Source organism: Asterias rubens, chromosome 11 (assembly GCF_902459465.1).
Source record: "Asterias rubens chromosome 11, eAstRub1.3, whole genome shotgun sequence".
NCBI classification, from domain to species: domain Eukaryota; kingdom Metazoa; phylum Echinodermata; class Asteroidea; order Forcipulatida; family Asteriidae; genus Asterias; species Asterias rubens.
Window position 1 is genome coordinate 14,379,273 of NC_047072.1, and position 17,909 is coordinate 14,397,181.

The 17,909-nt window shown below is 37.0% G+C and overlaps 1 protein-coding gene across 1 annotated transcript; it reads left to right on the forward strand.

The window, feature by feature from the left end:
• The first annotated feature begins 5,603 nt into the window (after window positions 1-5,603).
• Window positions 5,604-17,179, forward strand: LOC117296740 (sulfotransferase 1C2-like). Its single transcript, XM_033779783.1, has 7 exons — window positions 5,604-5,665; window positions 6,699-6,914; window positions 13,338-13,555; window positions 13,810-13,933; window positions 14,355-14,452; window positions 14,817-15,006; window positions 15,231-17,179. Exons 2-7 carry the CDS (start codon window positions 6,734-6,736, stop codon window positions 15,338-15,340), a joined length of 921 nt encoding a protein of 306 aa, XP_033635674.1. The 5' UTR covers window positions 5,604-5,665; window positions 6,699-6,733; the 3' UTR covers window positions 15,341-17,179.
• Window positions 17,180-17,909: the final 730 nt, after the last annotated feature.

Consider the following 17,909-nt stretch of genomic DNA (forward strand, 5'->3'; position numbering starts at 1 on the left):
AAAATTAAAGTGACCAAAAGTGACTAAGTAATTGTGGTTTATACTTATATTTATTAATATAAATCTATTTCTACCTCCATGGTTATACCATAGATCATGACATGACAAGTACGACAAGGTTCTGGTATAGGTCCTAGCATACTTCTAGTTTCTAGAACTTAGAAGTAGTCCTAGCATAAACATTTTTTTATCAAGGGTTCAGTTTAAACAAGTTTGATGTACACGTATTGTACGAACATGATTCTGTGCATAATATAATTACATACTTAGTGTTTTGTTTTGTGCATGTATTACAAACATGATACTTTAGTACACTGTACCATAAAGCATCAAGTTGTAAGCTTTATTGTTAGACCCTACTGGTACTGTAATAATGGTATGTTTGTTATGTCTATAATTTTATCATATGATATGAGACCATGAGTTTTTGTAGGTTTGTAATTCGAAAAGCAAGGACTAGGTCACATGAGCAAAACCCTTCTTAAGGTAGGAATTTGAAAAAAGAATATAATTTTTTTTTTTAAATAAGTTTGATTTATTCAATTAAAAAAATTGATTCTGCATTGGGCATCCTCAAAAATAAATCCTTTTGGTTTTACTTAGAAATTGTTACCATTTAACTTTATTATTTTGGGGGCAACTATCCCAATTAATACATTTTTGGTTATGATAGACTAATAAAAAGCCATGTTGAGAGGACTATTTATACAGTAACTCGCTTTTATATTCTTTATAAATATTAGGCTATATTTTGTACATCTGTTAACCCTGATTCTAAACTTTTATACTGATAGGTCTCATTTTGTAGTTTAAGTGGGTGAAAAGTCATTTCAAACCTTGCCATCAAAGAAGAAGTATTGTGAGCACTTAAATGTGATTCTCTGCAAACTCTGCATCTTCAAAATCTGGATTTAAATTAACAAGTAAGTAGACTGGCACTGTGGTCAGGTGGTTCAGGGCCCACTAATAATGGGTTCAGTACTGCCAGAGGCAACTTGTATGTATTAAGCTGTCTCATGACTTCACAAAGCCAACATTAAAACAATTGATATTTAATAAGCTGCAGCCAACTTTGGCAAAAACGTCATGCATGTCAGAGTCCTTGTTCACAAAAAGACTCTAGAAGAGGGGTCAGACTATCTGCTACACCCACAGGTTGGAATGGAATCTAAAGATGACTGCGCCATGATAAAACTGCAGCTATGTATAAAACCTGTGACAAATTCTAGTTTGTGAATGCTATATCATGCATGTTGTGAATTTAACTCCCGGGGTTGGTGTGAAAACAATTGTTCACAATCTAACCAGCATCTGTAATTATTTGACCCATTTTATGGTGAGAGTTTAAAGGTTTCATTGATAACTGTGGGTACACATAATTTAACTCTTGCTGAAAATAAATCCAAACTTGTCACACTTTTTGTTCCATATATTTGTTTACAAACAATTTTTTATTTACAATTTCCATCCTTTAATTTTTTTCCCTCAAATATTTAAATTGGTTATATTAACTTTATAACACACTTGGTATTTTCATGGCCCCTTAAAAACACTTACATTGCAGTTTACTTCACTCAATTATTATCTACCCTTGTTTGCCTCAGGTATTGTTCATGTTGACTGTACTGAGGCGGTTAACTACAACCCTCTAGATCTTTGCAATTGCAACCCTTGGTATTATTTAAATCTTTGCATTATGAAGTATTATTGTATGATTTAAGTAACCAGAATAAATGAAGCTTTAAACTCTTCAAGACAGTGGAAATGGACGTTTGGACAGTGTTATTGTTTGTATTGTACACTTCTACTTTCTCTGAGAATTGTAGCCTACAACCACAGGACGCCACGCACAGGCATATTTAGAAGCACTTGTGATACCTTTAGGTGTTTTCAAAGCCCAACAGCCGACAGAACGCTTGCGTCACAGTTCACTCTGCAATTAACGTTTATCTCTTCATCGCCAATTTACGTGTCATCAGTCAAAAATGGCCTCAAGAGCATGAAGACACACACACACAGTCACACACAGCCTTTAGTCAATTCAGAAGATGGTCAATGAGCTCTCCTGCAGCAAAAGAAGTAGGATGTGGTTAGTTGAGTCCACAAAACAACAGTACAGATCACATCTTTGGAGTGAACACAGAACTGGGAGAGTAACTGCTTCCAATATGAGTGCTGTCACGAAGCATGTTGATGCACAAGTAATTATCTGAAAGATAAAGCAGACAAAAACTAAGGGAATAAATGAGTGGTTACAAGTTCTTAAAAAGGCGTTTAAAACAGGCAGGGTCGTGGTCGTTCAGCCCTTGTTTCCTCTTTACTTATCTTATTTGATGACCTGACATGTGTTGCATTTTAATGACTGAGACAGTTTTCTGATGCATTGTGTGGTGTGTGCGTAGTTAGTCTTGGTGCAAGATGTTTCTTGTTTTGCTTTCACACCCAGCGCGGCCAACTCACCAACATCGCCCGTAACGGTGAAACATCTAGCACCAAGACCAGCGCATATTATGCATCTAAACATATCCGAAAACAACCGGTTATAAACAGCTCCAGCTGGTCTTTATCACTCGTTAACTTTAAACACCCCCACCCCACGTGAAGCGCTCTCCACCACAACAGGAATGCAGTAGCGAAACTAATTGAGGTATTTATGAATGATCTTTTGCCTTGGAAATCATTACCAAACACTCTGCCCTGAAAGTCAGTCATGACTAATATGACTATGAGCTAATTAATGAGCAGTATCATTATCAGAATATTGATATTATATTCTGAATATAATATCAATATCTCCAAAAAAAGTTGAGGAATATAGAATTGAATAGGCCTATGTTTCTTTCTTAGTTTCTACCACCAATCACACATACAATAAACATCTAGCCTATACAATACTCAAATTGTAGCCTACAGCTTGTTGGGCTTGACATGCTTGATGATTTATCATGACCCGGTCATGATTAAATCATCAACAAGCTTTATTGATATTTTATTAAACTATTTTGTGTTCATTCAAAGTAAAAACAAACATGCATGGACCTAGGCCTACCTACGTATGTACGTACTTCTTCCGTTGAGTCGCAAAGCACACTGGTCCGATGGCATTATTGTCGTAGTTTTTTGTATTAATAATACACATCTGACATGGCTAAATAAAGCATGGAGGTACACCCATTCGTGGGTGAAACTGTCTTCCGCCACAGAATCATGACCGTCCACCACAAACAATGTCAATGTTTACAAACTTATTGTTTACACAAAAACTTTGTAGAACACGTTACGTGACGACCGTATAACTGGAGGTGCAAAATATTTCCCACAATCCTTTGCGGGCCGTCGGATTTTTGCTATCTGCAATAAGGTCTATGGAAATGCACCGTCCGCCATTGCGCCAGGCGAACTCCCCCCCCCCCCCCTCGCCCTGAAAACACACTCAACCACTGCTTCGTCCTTAGGATGGGACGTAAAGCTGTAGGTCCCGTGTGTTGTTACAACGAACTATCAACGCGTGCAACACACCCCATACCCAGTACACACTTATCGTAAAGAGAAGGGGTTCACCCCCGGTGCCCTGGCAGTGCGACTTTCTTCGAGTGAAGGTTATACACAGAAGAAAGGAAAAAGAAGAAAACCGATCAACCTAGGCCTAGGGATGGCGTGGTGTCCAAGGACATTCTGTCCGCCGGTGTCGCATTAGACTTGATGACAAGTCGTTAGGCGCTGCATATTTGTCTGCCTTTCATGCAACAGTCACAGTGCGATGTTACACATGCAACAGTCGTAGGTAGCGCGAGGCAGCTCTGACTCGCACACACATACTGGGATCGAGGGTGTGTGTATCGTCCCCGCATCTACACCGCGCTGTAACTACACACCGCGCTTAACAATCCGTCTTGAATTCAAGACTAGTGTCGCATGCAATTATTATGTCTATGCAATACTATCGCGCGCACACACATGTACATGTACACTCAAACTCATGTACATGTCCACCGAACGGTTTTTGCATAGTCCCGGACACGATTGCACATGCAAAAGTGTCCAGAGCGGACAGTATTACATGGCGGACACAATTGCATCTGACAGCGGCGCAGAGGACGAAATTCTGTCCCCATCATGGAAAATTTACAAGGGGGCGCTATCAGAAGAAATTTGTACACAGTTCGCCACACCGGCGGACCGAGTGTTAGTCTTAAAGTCAAGACGGTAATTGTTAAGCGCGGTGTGTAGTTACAGCGCGGCGTAGCTACGGGGACGATACACACACCCTCGATCCCAGTATGTGTGTGTGAGTCAGTCGCAATTACCAATGAGGATGGGGAGTGCAAAAACATTGGTATACTCAAAATGTACCCTTTTCAAGATAATCACACTTTTACACTTCGTTTTGCTATACATTTGTGCACAAGGTCAAAGTTTATACGTTAATTACATAGGTTTGTAGTACCAACATAAAGTTAAAAATACATGTTATGGATAGATCTATCAAATGTGATTAAATTTGACACAAATTTTGAAAATATTTATTTTTGACCTTTTTTGACCTTTTTACCCCAAAATGACCTTAAAATTCAAAATCAAGCTGGGCATCCACCCTAATCGTCTTCCCGAGCCCATGATCCATGCATCAAGCGTGGATGCCAGCCATTAACAAACTATGCCGTTTTTTTTTTTCTAGAGCACTTTTTAAAGTTTGGCTGGTCTACTATTTTTGTTCTCTTTCTTGGAAAAAAGATACAGTGATAGGCAAATTTGCCCGGGTGCGCGCGTCGCAGATCCTACATACGGCCCCAACCAGGCAGATTTCGGAGATAAGTTTTTTTTTATTTTGGGGGATGGAGTTGAACAGTATTTTGTGAGAAAACTGTCATCTGTCAGAAAATACGCAGGGGAGGAAGGGGGTGGGGCAGGGGCCGCATGGTGTCCGTTTCAGGGAATCTGTCTGCCGGAGATTCTGTCTCCCATGGGAAATTTACTTGGGCAGAAGGAGGATGTTTCGAGTGCCGCAACTGCATGCACTCTTGCCTGCGAGGGTTCTTCGTAGCTGAAGTTCCGGGATGGGTATAAACAATTCTGATATTAAGTAGACTTCAGAATTATAAACAACTTCTAATATTAAGTAGACTTCAGAATTAAACTAACTTGTCTTGTGTGCCATTTTAAAAGAAGACGATATGAACGCCACTAACCAACAAGGGTAATGACAAACTATTTTAATAAATTCGACGTTTGTCACAATTTTTGTTTTAATTGTTTAGTTTAATAAGGCAAAGTGCGACGTTTCCCGGAACCGTCGACAATAATGCAGTATAATTTTGTTGATTTCTGTTGTTTGCTTGTATTATGTAATACAATAAAACTGCACATGGCTATTGTCTGCTGTGATGCAATTCGGAATTCCCTCTTCAGATCGCTATGCGCAAATCGCTGAATGAAATTAACTCGTGACCCAGCGGCTTCCCAAGGCTATCGTGCAATTGTTCTTTCAGATGTTGATTTATTGAGTCGGGCCATAATTATGTTAATATCATCAGCTTATCATATTATAACATGAATAATGTGGCATGCATTGGCGGGATCAGGGTGATCGACTAAGCCTGGGACTCAAACCCAGTGCAAGGGAACCTGCAACGAGACGGTGTGTTTCTCCTTTGAAGAGCTTGAGGTAAGATTCTGGGAAGAGATCAGCGTTTTCGATTACGTTTCATTACTTTTACAATAACCGCAATCTTTCGCTAAAATAATATTTTCATTATCAATATCACATCTACTTTAAACGCAGGCATGTTTCAATCTAAAACCCTGGTAGCAAAACAAGTTCTTTCCGTATGCGCAACTTTTACTTGATGATTTGATTTTAGTTTGCTCCCGTGTGTCTTCAACGTTTCAAAATACGCTCGTTCTGTATCTGATTGCTGGGTCTTCGACCTGGCTGGGACCAGAAAATACTGTTTAGCGAATTTGCAAAGAAGAAAAAAGTGGGACACCAGTTGCAACAATGTAAACTTTAAGAATTCCGGCTGGTCACTGGTGACCAGTTTCTGGCAACATATTTTGGTGCTTAGCAAGTTTTTATGCTTACAGGCTTTTTGAAATTGAACCAAAATTGTTGAATGTGTTTTGGGGTGTTGGGGTGGTTTTTTTTTTAAACCTGGGAAACTTTGGACTATCTGCCAATCACCAAGAGCGTGCGCTCTTCACCAGGTAATGTCAACAACTTAGGAAGCATGAGTGACGGTCACTGACAGCAAATACCTTGTGTTTTGCGTGTTTTTGATTTTGTATTTTAGATTTAGCCAAACTGTATTTTGTTTTTCATAACACATTGCCAGCATAAACCAAACTGTTCTGGAACAGGACATACTGGACACGAGTTCCCCAAGGAAAACAAGCGGTGTGCATGAGTTTTTGGGAGTGTTTCTTTTTTCTAGCAAAAATTCCAAAATGCTGACCTACCAAAAATTGAGAAGAAATCCTCACTTACAGTCTCAGATTCCAGAAGAAATCTGAAGTTTAGTTGTATGACAATGTATCTGATTTAATTTTCAAGAGGCTGAGAGACTTCTAAATATTTTTCGAGTATTTTTGAATTTTTGAATTTTTAGACCTGGTAGGTCTGCTGCCCTCTAGTGGCAGAGCTCTCAAAAAGTCTCCCATTGTCTCCGATATTATTTATGATTAGTATTCCTCACTTACAGTCTCAGATTCCAGGTAAACGTTGGCGGGTTACGACATGGCAAACACCAAGGATGATGTTGATGTTAATAATAACATAGACTTGCAGGAAGCATTGGGGTGCAAACGCATTGGAGGCATCTTGTATGCTGAATTTGTGACAGAGCGATCACTGAATGCTGTTAAAAACTATGACGTACGTCACGATGACGTATGGATTTGTGCATATCCAAAGGCAGGTATGTAAATTTTGCTTTCGGGTTTATTCGGCGTGTTGCTTGGGAATTGCCCTTTTTTATCGTGCAACGTTTTGGGGTTTTAAAAAAGCACAGTGCACAGCATAATACTGCTTGCAAACCTGAAAGAAAGCAGAGTAAAAAAAATGGTGTATGACTGCGACAATAAAATCTTAACATGCATTTGTCACAGGACAGTTGACACGATTTGCCATTAGTCCATAATGGATAACTATAGTCAAGTGCTTATGGAAACATTTGGTCTTTATTGGATTTGCAGATTTTGTATGAAAAATTTTCTCTTTTGTCACCAAAATCATTCATTTTTAACATTTTCACAGACAAATTTTACACTTTGTAGAAATGTTTTAATGATTCTTCTTTTTTTTTCAATCAAAAAGTCGATGTAGCTCCACGAGCACAGTTTTTGCATTACCAAAACGTACCTTTGTCGAAAACTTCCACTTTTCCTTCAAAATCGAAACATGAAAATTAAATGTAACTTAGGTCTGTGTTTCTCCATCTCAGTTATTTTTTACTAAGTTACAATTCAACAAAGCAACATTTAAGTTGTTCATTTCATGAAACTCATTCTTTTGGCTTCAAAATAAGCTTTGCGATGGATTTAATACAGAAAACTCAAAATTTGTGAAATAATAACAGACATAATGGCAAAAGCATTAATGTTGTTTCAGATGGTACTTTATTCTCCACCAAACTGTCACTTGAACGATCTTCAATACTTTTAAGACACAAAGTACAAAATGTTTCAAACAAATTTAAACAGGGTGATTTTCTTGAAAAATAAAGTTTGTCGTTAATGTACAAATAATAAACGGAATATAAAAAAAGTCACTTTGACTATGAGGGGTGAGGGGTGCCAATTGGCACCCTTCAGGAAAGAGTACATACATGTACTCCTATGTACAGAGAGTAAAATGAATACAAAAAGGCATACCATAAAGTCACATTGGCTATATGAGGGGTGCCAATTGGCACCCTTCGTGAAGAATCTACACTCCTATGTACAGAGAGTAAAATCAATACAACAAGGTAGACCAAAAAGCCACTTTGGCTATGAGGGGTGCCAATTGACACAACCTGCACTCAGAAAAAGAATGTTAAAAAAGTGATGTAAAAGAAAGTTGACAAACACGTTTCATGAGTAAAACGGGCATTTTATATCAGTTGTGAAAAGTTCATAAACGGAAACTATAAGTTTCAATTTATTACGTAAATTTTACTTAAAGCCATTGGACCCTTTCGGTACAGAAAAAAAAAGCTCACAGATTTACAAATAACTTACAGGGTTTACAGAAGGTAGTGGTGAAAGACTTCTCTTGAAATATTATTCCATGAAATGCTTTACTTTTTGAGAAAACAGTAAAACAATATCAATTCTCGATAGCGAGAATTATATACGGATTTATTTTAAACACATGTCCTGACCACGGCGAAACGCGCGGATACAAGGGTGGGTTTTCCCGTTATTTTCTCCCGACTCCGATGACCGATTGAGCCTAAATTTTCACAGGTTTGTTATTTGATATAGAAGTTGTGATACACGAAGTGTGGGCCTTGGACAATACTGTTTACCGAAAGGGTCCAATGGCTTTAAGTAAATGAAAAGGTTAACATGTGAGCGGTATAAGTTACCAAACTATTAATGTAAAACTACTGAGATATGAAGCAAACAAATCTGCCAGTGGAGGCCATTTCGAATTTCAAGATGGCCGCCACATGTTTTAAAACTTTTTTTACCACTGGATTTCTACACCATAAAATGTAGGTAATGAAATAATTGTTTACATTACCTTGGTTTACCCAAAAGTTGAGTAAACAAAATTAAAGTAAACTTCTACCCAACGATGATTTAACCCAACGCATTTTGTAAAATAGAATTACATGTATGCATGAAAACATAGATTTAGATGTCCGATTGTCCCTGGCCGGCTGTCAATGGTGTTGACAATAAGGTCAATTACTCCACTAGCCCTATATGGATTACCTCCATAGTTAGTGCATGGTGGTATAAGGACATTTTGAATCACCCTTGGTCGTGGGTGTTTGTAAACCATGGTTAAACTACCATTTAAGTTCATTTCATGTGCACTTAGATTTTATGCCACAGTAAAAGTTCAACTTACAATGATGGTCAATGTGTAGTTAATGATTAAGTATGGCTGATATGATGTTATAACTAACTTCGATAAAGTTGTTTGCATTTTACCTAAATGATGTCTCTTCAATGTACTCCATCCTGTGGACGGTTGATCGGGCGAATAAACATGGTATTGAGGACGACTTCTTCACTGCGCTGCACACCTTGCCATTGTTTTGGGAAACGCTATCACCAGATGCCGAACTCGAATTTGAACAGAAAACAAACACTTATCTTATTTTTTTCGAGCCACCAATACCTAAGATTCGTCATCTTCTCTGCCAAGGGAACGTGTGTCGATTGAACGAGGTTTAAAGGAGGGAGAATATAATATGAAAACGTAATTTGGTGTAATTTCATTTCAATTTAGGTCCTACTCCAAAACGCTGTTGTGACATCACAAACTGAAGTAGGCCTTACTTAGTAAGCACAGGTGTCTTGACCATGTAGCAAAGATTCAAAACTGTGTTTTCCCGCCGATAACTGCAAAACCCGATGGCAACAACGTTTTGTGCATAATTGTGTGCACAAAAGCGTATGTGTGTGTTTTATTTATTTTTAATTTTTTTATAATTCAAATTAGGAGATGTTATGCCAATCGATGCATAAACTCGATAATTTGATAATGCAATGTAAAACACATGTTGTTATAAAGTAGTATAGGAGCTAACAGAACAGCATTTGTTCCAAGTGTCGAACGATCACTCCTTTATACGTCGCATACAATCATGTGGTGTAATAACTAGCTGTATATATCCATGTCTTTTCTTCACGATTTTTTATAAACACGTTTCCCCATTTAATGACAGCTTGAAACCGAGTTGTAAATAAATATCCTGCTGAGATGGTATCTAGAAACGCACATACACAGGCCATAGATCAAGGAGGTTTTATCAATGCTTGACCCATGGAGGAAGACATACTTGACCGGAGCTGGGCATTGTTTATACCATTTCCTGTGTCATGCACTGAAGTATAGGTATCCAAAACAACACAGCATGCATGTCACAGAAACCATAGAATAGAATAATGTTTTATTGTCACTTGTAAAAGAAAACAAATATTAGTACAGTGAAATTCGTTTTGGTTTTGCGTGTCTTAAAATATTATTTTGTATACAAATTACCGTAAAAATTAACCATTTACAAAAATACATGGAAATATAATATAAACAACTCTGAAAAGTATTACAATATACAGGCGAAATACGAAAGATAAAAATAGTGCGAAGAATTAAAATCAGAAATAGACATTCATGATTAAAACCTGTCATTTAGAACACGAACAGCTGTGGGATAAAAACTCTGCAAAGTACGGTTGTATCCAGATTTAATTGAACGAAAACGATTCTTAGACCGCATGGGCTGAAAGAGGGAATATGCTAAATATTCAAAACCAGATGGCAATAACGTTTTGTGCATAATTGTGTTGCACAAAAGGGGGTGTGTGTGTTTTTTTTTTATAATATCAAATGCATAAACTCAAAAACGTGATAATGCATAATGTATACACATACCGTGATCAAGCGTTTTCATGGTCTTGACTATTATAATGTTTAACAAAAACGGATTTTCTCAACTGAATGCTGATGATGCATATAGGCCTACTATAAAAATAAAAAAAATAAAAACATGTCAGTGATGAAGTTATAGGAGCTAACAGAGCAGCATTTTGTATAAGTGCCGAACCATCACTCCTTTATACGTCGCATTGAAATACACACATGGTGTAAAAAACTAGCTGTATATCCATGTCTTTTCTTTACGAGTAAAAAAAACAATCTCCATTTAATGACAGTTTGAAACCGAGTTGTAAATAAATATCCTGATGAGATGGCATCTAGAAACGCACATAATATACACAGGCTGGCTCTGTACATAGCAGGTTATTATCAATGCTTGAAAGAAGCTGAGCATACTTTCTGGACCATTCGCTGTGTTATGCACTGAAGTATAGGTATCAAAAACAACACAGCATGCAGGTCACAGGGACAATACCAAGATTTAAAAACAAAATAATTTAGCTTAACTGCATTGGCTATGGTAAAAATAATACCGGACGGAGTAACTTTTAAGTGTTTCGTTGTTGAAGAATTTTTCCAAACGACTGTTTTGCATTGTGAAAAACTACTTATATACAGCGTTAGAAAGAGTACATTCTATTACATTTTTCTTCAAACCAATTTGGAGAGTGTATTATTTAATTGAATGATTTGATTTTCTTGACTTAAGCATCTGGGCCAGAAGGTGCGTATAGTTAAGCAAGGCCTCTGTCCAAGCGATCAGTATTGTATTTCACAAATTCAATAAATTATACGTCATACAAGTTTTCCAAAGAATTAGGAAACAAAGTATAGATGAGGAGAATCTAATCAACTGTAAGGATGAAAACGATATAAAAAATTGATGATACTTGTTTTCTTTTTTCCCTTGCACACTTTGTTGCTCCGTGGTATCACCATCAACAAGGTCATGCTTGTTTGATCTTATTGCGTATGGATAGGAGCGGCCTGGAACTTCCTTACCCCCAAGAGGGCTTTTTAATTTGGATTTAATGGGTTTTTTTTTTTTTTAATTTAAATCACAATAATGAAACAACAAAAAACGGTCCCAGAAACAATACGAATGTCACCAGAGGTAAGCAGATATTGTGTATAGAGAAGAAAGTTGTACAAGCTGTTAAACTTGTGTGTGTTTTTCTTGTTTTAAAGGTAAAATCAAGTTTTGAAATAGAATTAGGGCTACAATTTTATCAATTACAGGTTCATAATTTTGTTTATCTCTTTTGGTTAAGTATAGCAACTTTTCTAGAAGATGTTTTCATTTGGGAGAACAAAATAAATGTCGGGTGCACAAACTATAAGCCAGAAAGAGGAAAGGATAGATTTATTATCCCTTGCTGCTCAAAAACCAAAAGAAAAAGAGGAAAGGTGATTTGTTTATCCCTTGAAACTCAAGCACGACAACATGTGCGATATAATGCAACAAATTTATTGAACAAATTTCCACAATAACGTTTATTGGACAAATTGCTTAAATACAACCTACGCCCTGTGTTCTTCAAACCAACTGATTTTCCAATATTTCCCCCCACTTTTTTTGTGTGTTACAAAATAGTGGAAGAAATAATCACCAATATCAATGACAATCATTTGTGTTACTGTCTTACAGAGAAAAGGTGCACTGAAAAGGTCTTAAAGATGGTACGAGGCACTGTTTGTGCCCATGGTTGAACTATGATGAAATGCTGACCCCGTGCCGGTTAACCGTCCGAGACATCTTCGTGTTTGTTTGTTTGTAGTTTGAAATAGCTGCGCCTAACTTTCTTTCTGATGTTTTAAAAAAAAATTCAATTAAAAATACTTAATATAAATAACAGTTTATGTTGTATAGTAATATTATGTTTACTTTGAACACAGACAAAAACAAAATGCCAAAGATAATTTTTAAAAGATTTTTCGTGAAAATACAATCATGTCAGATTTTATCGCGACCCGACAATCTGGTTCTTTAAATTATGTGCTTTAACAAACGTATTTATTTTTGTAATCGAAGTTTGTTTTGGTGTTTGTTGGTTTGTTTGGCTGTTTTTTTGTTTGTTTCACCCCTTGTTTGTTTTTTTGTTCGATTGTTGTTTTGAAACATCGTTGCAACTGATTTGTTTACCTCCATGGTTTTCTTATTTCGTAAAAATCTTCAAAATAATAACGTTTTGTTTCTTGATGTTGTATATTTTATTTGAGCAAGCATCATCTGCGGCATATTAGTCTGAAGAATGTTTTATTGGTATGGTAGTAGGATACGTGTAAGCAAACAAAAATTAAAGATTAATAAGGACAATGCTTTAAGGTTTATTGAATTGGCTCAGTCTCCTAGGAGGTGGGCAGATCATAATGGATAGATAGATAAATAGATAGAGGGCGCTCCCATTTGAGTAATTGCATAGTTCCCTGACTTAATTCATAGTAACATCATCGCTATCAGCGCAGAGGGCTGAGTGTGGCTTAGTCAGGCATTTCTCATTTGTTCCTCCCTACGGCTATTGCTAAGTGTGTTGCTAAGGGCGTCCTATACCTCAACGCATGATGACACGGAAATATAGCCATAGCCATAGCTGTAGCCGCTAATTCGGACACGGCCTCAAACCTAGCTGCTGTGCAATTTTAACCTGAGATGCCGGGATGCAATTTCCATTAATTGCTCCACTCCAGCCAGGAGTACAAACTGATTTACAGTTGCACGCTTTTCAATGTGCTTTCTTATCAGGAAACAACTGGCTGTGTGAAATTGTTAAACTAATACATGCTGATGGTTACAAGGACAAAATAGATCGCAGTAGATTGACCACTCCAATAACTTACGACAGGTACCTCGACAGAGAGCCCCAGTATGAAGAGGCGGTGCGATGGGAGTCACCTAGAGTGTTTTATTCGCATTTGTATGAACCCTTGTTACCAACACAGCTTCGTCAAGGCAAAGGAAAAGTATGTCTACTGTGTTTATTTTTAAGCAATTACAAATCAGTCAACATAATGGCTGGTTTAACCGAAAAGGTGGAGAGCTATTTCGATCTGATTTTCAGTTACATTAAATCATTGTTAGACACATCTTTCGGATTCGAAGAAAGAAAAGAAAAAAAAAGAAAAAAACAAGGTTGAAATTTTAAAAATATTGTGAGTGATATAAGTAACATGCAGCCTTGGTACTTAAATTCTTGTTCTCCTCTTTCTGTGACTAGATCATATTTCTAATCAGAAACCCAAAGGATAGCGCAGTCTCCTTTTATCACTTCCTAAAGCCAAGGAAGTATCCTAATTTCTGTTCTTGGGATGAGTTCGTCAAGCTGTATGGCACTGAAAACAGTAAGTTAGGTCGGATTTGATTTCGGTAAGGTGACGAGTTAAGGTAACAAAACTGAGTGTTTAAAACTTGTTTCAGAATACAGATTTGACAGGTTATTCCGACAGCTATCGTCCAATTATCTAGCCTATAACTTGTTTATGATAAATTGAAGTATTTAGGAAAGGTCTAATAATATTGTATCTTCCAAAACGTTTTCCTTCACTTCTCATAGTCGTGAGGGTTTACACATACATGTTTTGTGTTCTTTAAGTCCAATCAAACATTATACATTTATCACAAAAATCATTTATTTTATTTTGAGAATAATATGCATCCAAGCAAAAATTGATGACGACTATGTTATGCATGACGTGACAGTTCTGAAGATCTTATGTGGAAATATTGTTGCTAAGATAACTCTTGTTTTTGTATTTCACCCAGTGAGATGGGGTTCCTGGTTCGATCATACCATCAGTTTCGTTAACACAATGTCAGATTATAAGAATCTTCTGTTGCTGAAGTACGAGGATATGAAGTCCGTATGTATTTTAATATTAATTAATGTTATAAATAAATATATTTTTATATTAATACATTTTTGTTTAGTGTGTATGTAGTTGCTGGGCACCTCTGGAAAAACAGTGTTTTACTGAGAGGTTTCCCCAGGGTAAAGAATAAACAAATAAATAAATAAATAAATAAGGGAATCAATGTGTGGTGAAGAGGTTTTCAACTAGTGGTTTAATCCCAACGAGGCCTGGTTCTTGATCATTTTACCGAGACGAAGTCGAGGTTTAAACCTCCAACAAACCATTGGTTCTTCATGAGTCTCAACAAGTTCAAATCGAAACATTTGACAGGGATTTAATTCCTCAAATTAATTATTTTCCTCACCTCTATCAGGATACACGTGGTGCTGTCTTAAAGATTGCGGGATTTCTTAACATTTCTCTCAGTGACGAAGCCCTGGATAGGATTGTATCAAATGCCAGTGTCGCAACAATGAAGACAACTTTTTTCGTTAACGGCGAGGGAACCTTTGGGGAAAAAACAACGCATGGAAAAATCGGTATCCCCCACATTATAAGGAAAGGTATAATTTATTGAACTTATTATTGCGCTCTCTCCGGGACCAGCCTGTTCGAGAGCGCATAACAATTTAACACAATTCCAGTAATAAAAAAAAATTATGAAAATTAATTAATCCAAACGAAAACAATCAAATGCGGTACATCAGTCGATGTCATTGCATGGTTATAAGATTTGCTCGTTACTTTTCCATACGATAGTTCAGCATTGTGTCTTGTTATTCTTTAGGAACTGTTGGCGACTGGAAAAATATGTTTACAACCGCTCAAAGTGGAGCATTTGATGAGATGTTCAAGCAAAGAATGACCGGAACTCATCTCCGTCTGCAATTTGAGTGAGCAGTCCCCATGCAGCTTTAGACTTCAGTCTCAGAACTTTTAGTTTATACTTTTAATTTCAATTAATAGATAATTATCACCATGAACAAAGTTAATACTCATATTTAAAGACCTGTAGACATTTTTATACGACAGATTTGAGGGTAATGGGGGTAATACTCTTGAAATGGGGTCCAATTTTATTGAATCTTGTGGGTTTTGTTTTACTTCGTTGTATGAGTTCAAAGTCATTGGCTTATGTCTGATGACAAGGTCAAAATTACAAGTAAAAAGTTAATATCGTCATAAAATAATCGTTAAAAAGCTACTCTCGTTACTTTACGAAGCCTACCAGCACCGTACTCACCATGTACGAATTATTTACGTAATTGATTTCGTCGGATATACTTTCAACTACGTTAACTTCAATTATTTGTTGTAATCAAACCGTGGCATGCAGAATATTGACGTATAACAACGTCCGTGCCATACAACGACGGACGATTAAGTTCACTGTCTTTTATCCTCTAACTGAATGCTCCTTTATATATCATGGCAACTACGATGACTTAAGTGAAACGCAAAATCAGTGACGTCAGCAAGAGCGACGGATTTGTAGTTTGCGATCTCATCGCAAGTGTGACAAACGGGACTTTAGTGACGGCCCCTTGAGCCGACTTCACTGACGCGTTTTGATTATCGCCAACGCCGACACCGATTGCTAAATCGATTTCACTAAAACTTTTGGGACGGATCTACTCAGTTTGCGTTTCACCATAATAAATGGGAAATTAACGTGGGCTGTAGGAGAATGATTCAAAAGAGGGCGCTATCAGAAGTAGTTTGTACACATTTGTTTGCCGTATGGGGGACAGAATATCTTGCCGCACACCGGAACCGACGCCGTTATTTCTAACATGGCCTAATCCCGCTAATCCCGCACAAAATTCAGACGTAGGAAAAATTATTGCTGAATCCTACTTCTACATACAAGATTTTTTTTCTTCATGATTTTGATGCTAATTTTTTAAACCGTTGCATCTAAGAATGCCGGGGAAATAGTGGTGATCACTGACCTTTGTTTGGAAATACATTTAGCTAACACTAACAAGTTTTGGTACTCTAAAGAGTTTTTGTCATAGATGTTTTTAACTTTTTATTTAGACAATTCTTTCTTTCTTAATTGAATTAACATGTAGATTATTGTATGAATTAAATGGAGCTAAGCTGGTTCTTTCTTGGGTAAAACAACAAAATACTTAAACAGCAACAACAACAGAGTTTGTGAATGGCATTACAGTCGACAAATGAATCCGTACCCCTGAAAACGGTAAGCCTACTTCACAACCACAATACTAGCAGATGGATTGTACAAATTTAAGTTTTCCTTTAACTTATTTTAAATTATAATGTATCTTTCATTAAAAAATTACAACGAACTAGACGATACCCCCCCCAACAAAAAAACCACAAAAAACAAAAAACTTATTCTAAAAGATCAGCTTATATAGTGTGTAGGTCATATCATAATGATTATTTCTTGGTAGCGATGGTCTTTTTTTTATTGAAATAATGAACTATTTTTAAGGCAGATATCAACAAACTTTAAGACTTATTTGAATAAAAAAAAATCTTCTCCAAAATAGTAAAAAGGGAGAAACCAAACCAGTTAGACCTTTTTCTGCCCTCCTCACCTTTCTGCTCTGGCTCTGGCAAAAAAAAAAACACCCAAAATAATAGTTGCAGCTGAACCACAAGAGGGCGACATTACTGCCGTTCTCCACTGATAAGACTTACAAAAAGTAGTCAATCAGATGCCCAAATTGCTGATACAATACTAACACAGGGGTCACGGGTGAGAGCCATAGACCTTTTCGCAAATACCGGGGCGCGCGCGTAAAGCTTGGAATTAGGTGCATTGTGGTCTAGCTGGTATCCAAATTTGATCCATATATATCCCACAATGCACCTCATTCAACAGTCTGCGCTTGCGCATTGGTATTTGCGATAAGGTCTATTTCAGATAAAAGACAATCAGTCTGAAACAAGGATCCAAGTTTAAAATATAATAATTTATTTTTAATATAGCGTCTTACATAAAAAATCTCAAATCTCAAAATCTCTTAAGAGGTTTTTGAAATGATGTAATTTCAACCAAGGCCGTGATATGGAGTTTACCCTTACCCACGGGTACCACGGAGCAGGAATGGACTGCTGAAGAAAATAAATTAGAGTGTATGAACTACACTCTAAGTAGTTAACAGCTACTGTCTCTGCAATCATTCAGCTTGTTTTAAAGGCAGTGGACACTATTGGTAATTACTCAAAATAATTATTAGCATAAAACCTTTCTTGGTGACGAGTATTTGGGAGAGGTTGATGGTATAAAACATTGTGAGAAACGGCTCCCTCTGAAGTGCCATATTTTTCGAGAAAGAATTAATTTTCCACGAATTTGATTTCGAGACCTCAGATTTAGAACTTGAGGTCTCGAAATCAACCATGTAAACGCACACAACTTCGTATGACAAGGGTGTTTTTTTCTTTCATTATTATCTCGCAAATTCGATGACCGATTGAGCTCAAATTT

Bases quoted from the DNA above. Each gene is read 5' to 3' on its own strand.
- LOC117296740 (XM_033779783.1), top strand. From the start codon at position 6,734: ATGGCAAACACCAAGGATGATGTTGATGTTAATAATAACATAGACTTG. The intron at 13,556-13,809 runs GTATGTCTACTG...TTCTGTGACTAG, and splicing joins TTCGTCAAGGCAAAGGAAAA to ATCATATTTCTAATCAGAAA. The intron at 13,934-14,354 runs GTAAGTTAGGTC...TATTTCACCCAG, and splicing joins GCTGTATGGCACTGAAAACA to TGAGATGGGGTTCCTGGTTC.